This window comes from Corvus brachyrhynchos, unplaced genomic scaffold, assembly GCF_000691975.1.
Source record: "Corvus brachyrhynchos isolate BGI_N302 unplaced genomic scaffold, ASM69197v1 scaffold193, whole genome shotgun sequence".
In the NCBI taxonomy this organism is placed as follows: Eukaryota; Metazoa; Chordata; class Aves; order Passeriformes; family Corvidae; genus Corvus; species Corvus brachyrhynchos.
This window is the reverse complement of record NW_008237087.1, coordinates 536447-539432: the sequence shown is the minus strand read 5'-3', so window position 1 is coordinate 539432 and position 2986 is coordinate 536447. Positions and strand designations below refer to the sequence as shown.

The window sequence follows — 2986 nt, the reverse complement described above, 5'->3', positions numbered from 1 at the left end:
GCCCACCAAGGTGCGCAGCCCCGGGGCGGGCGAGGGTCGCTGCGCCGTCTGCGGGGACAACGCGTCCTGCCAGCACTACGGTGTGCGCACCTGCGAGGGCTGCAAGGGCTTCTTCAAGGTAAGGGGACCCCCAACTCAACACGGGCTGCCGGGATGTTCCCACAATGCTTTGCAGCAGCAGGAGGATGCTGCGGGGTGCCCCAGCGAGGGGCAGGGCAGGGAGCACGGTCATGGAGCCCTCCCCACGGACATGGAGCCGGATGCTGGGCTGGAGCGGGAGGCAGGGGAGGACAGAAGGGCTTTTGTTTGGAGCTCGGTGCCCCAGGCTGAGCTCAGCCGCTCCTTCCCCACCCGCAGCGCACAGTGCAGAAGAATGCCAAGTACATCTGCCTGGCCAACAAGGATTGCCCTGTGGACAAGCGGCGCAGGAACCGCTGCCAGTTCTGCCGCTTCCAGAAGTGCCTGGCCGTCGGCATGGTCAAAGAAGGTACCAGGGTCCCATCCTGGGTGGGGGGTACCCAGCAGGAGTGGGGAGTCCCCACTCTGCAGCCTTTCAGGCTGCACTGAGGACAGACACACTCACTGCAAGTCCCAACCACAGTGGTCCGGACCGACAGCCTGAAAGGGCGGCGGGGCCGTCTCCCCTCCAAGCCCAAACAGCCGCCAGATGCGTCCCCCGTCAGCCTCATCACCTCGCTGGTGCGGGCACACATCGACTCCATCCCCAGTGCCACCAAGCTCGACTACTCCAAGGTAGGGCCAGTGCCACTCCATGCCCTCCCCAAGATCATGCCAGGGCTGGGGTTGGATCCTGACCCAATCCCCATCCCAGTTTCTCACCCATCCCCATCAACAGATCCTGATCCCGTCCCCACCCCAATCCTGACCCATCCCCATCGCAGTTCCAGGAGTCAGCACCGCGCCCGTTTGAGAAGGAGGACTCGGTGGACGTGCAGCAGTTCTATGACCTGCTCACCGGCTCCATGGACGTCATCCGCAAGTGGGCCGAGAAGATCCAGGGATTCTCCGAGCTGCCCAAGGAGGACCAGGACCTTCTGCTGGAGTCAGCCTTCCTGGAGCTCTTCATCCTGCGCCTGGCATACCGGTGAGCCCTGGGGCAGCGCAGAGCAGGGGGAGCCCGAGATGTGCCGAGGGGTGACGCCTGGATTTGTGCTGGCAGCTCTAAGCCAGAGGAAGGGAAACTCATCTTCTGCACCGGGGTGGTGCTGCACCGGCAGCAGTGCGTGCGCGGCTTCGGAGAGTGGATCGACGCCATCCTCGAGTTCTCCCAGAGCCTGCACCGCATGAGCGTCGACGTCCCCTCCTTCTCCTGCCTTGCCGCCCTCGTCATCATCACAGGTGAGACCCCCCCAGCTCCAGGCTGGCTGCTGGCCCCATCCCCACCTCGTGTCTGTTGCCGTGGTCCCACACCCTGTGTGTAACCCCAGACCGGCATGGGCTGAAGGAGCCGAAGCGGGTGGAGGAGCTGCAGAACCGCATCGTGGGCTGCCTCAAGGACCACGTGGCAGCAGCAGGGGCCGAGCCCGGGCGCTCCAGCTGCCTCTCCAAGCTGCTGGGGAAGCTGCCGGAGCTGCGCAGCCTCTGCACCCAGGGCCTCCAGCGCATCTTCTACCTCAAGCTGGAGGACCTGGTGCCGCCACCGCCCATCGTTGACAAGATTTTCATGGACACTCTGCCTTTCTGAGTCCCGGGCAAGGGGCTGCCACGAGCCCCTGACCTGCCTGGGGACATCTGGGACCCGCCCTGGGCAACCCTGGTTCAGTCCGAGGATGCCTGGGAACCCCCTGGGCACTCCTGGGTCACCCCTGGCATGCCTGGAACATCTCCTGTGTACCCCTAGATCAACTGTGGGATGTTTGGGACCCCGCCTTGGTCACCCCTGGGTCACTCCCAGGATGCCTGGAACTGGCCCTGGTCACTCCTGGATCAGTCCTGGGATGCCCAGGACCTCCCTGTGGACTCCTGAATGACGTCTGGGACACCTGGGACCTCCCCGGGCCATCCCTAAGACCCTATGTACACCCCTGGATCACCCCCAGAACACCTGGAACCCCTCTTGAATCACCCCCAGAATGCCTGGGACCCCCCCTAGGTCATCCACAGGCTCCCTGGGACCCCCTGGGCACACCTAGGTGGCCCCTGGGATGCCTGGGACCACCCCTACATCACTCCAGGAATACCTGGGATCCCCTCTGGATCACTCCCAGGATATCTGGGTCCCCCCTCAGATGCCTGAGTCTTCTTGGGGGCACCCTTGGGGGTGCCCCATGTGCCTTCACGGCCCAGGGCACAGCCCCACAGCAGCCCCGGTGCCGTCTTCCCCGAGGGCATTGCCGGCGCGGTGCCCCCCCCCCCTGTAAAAATGCCCCTGATGTAAATAGCGCCAGCCGGGTCCTGTACAGAGTGGGGGGCGTGGGCGAGGGGTGGCTCCGGCCCCCCCAACCGCGGCCCCTTCCCCTTTATATATATTTTTCTGGGTTTCCCTCTTTTTGGCCATTTTCTGTATATAAACTTGTACGTACAGCGAGAGCCACTGAGCGGGACCTTTGTTGCGTGTGCTCCCCGTTAGTGAATATTGCGGGATTGGGAAGGGGGGACAGAGCGACGGGGCTGGGGACAGCTGGGACGCTGGAGATGGGGAAAAACGGGATGGCAGAGCTGGGGAGAGTGGGGATGCTGGAGCTGGGGACAGCCAGAACGCCGGGGAAGGGGAGAGGCGGAGGGCTGGAGCTGGGAACAAACAGGACGCGGGAGCTGGGACAGCCGGAGCTGGGGACCGGAGCTGGTGACCGGAGCTGGTGACAGCCGGGGCTCGGACAGTGTAGGTGTCGGAGCTGGAGGCAGCTGGAACACTTGGGCTGGATAAAAACAGGACGTTGGAGCTGGGGAAAAAAACAGTCTACTGGAGCTGGGACAGCCGGGGCGATGGAGCCGGGGACAGCTGGAGCGCCGGGGCCGGGATGCC

General features: G+C 64.4%; 1 protein-coding gene across 1 annotated transcript in view; it reads left to right on the top strand.

Annotated features, from left to right (window-relative positions):
* NR4A1 (nuclear receptor subfamily 4 group A member 1) overlaps positions 1-2550 on the top strand; it is a 12667-nt gene extending 10117 nt beyond the window's left edge. Inside the window, exons 7-12 of the mRNA XM_017728683.1 lie at positions 1-118; positions 358-487; positions 602-753; positions 903-1105; positions 1181-1359; positions 1449-2550. Coding sequence (XP_017584172.1) covers positions 1-118; positions 358-487; positions 602-753; positions 903-1105; positions 1181-1359; positions 1449-1705 — 1039 coding nt within the window. The 3' untranslated portion in view covers positions 1706-2550. The remainder of the gene's footprint in view (positions 119-357; positions 488-601; positions 754-902; positions 1106-1180; positions 1360-1448) is intronic.
* The last annotated feature ends 436 nt before the right edge of the window (positions 2551-2986 follow it).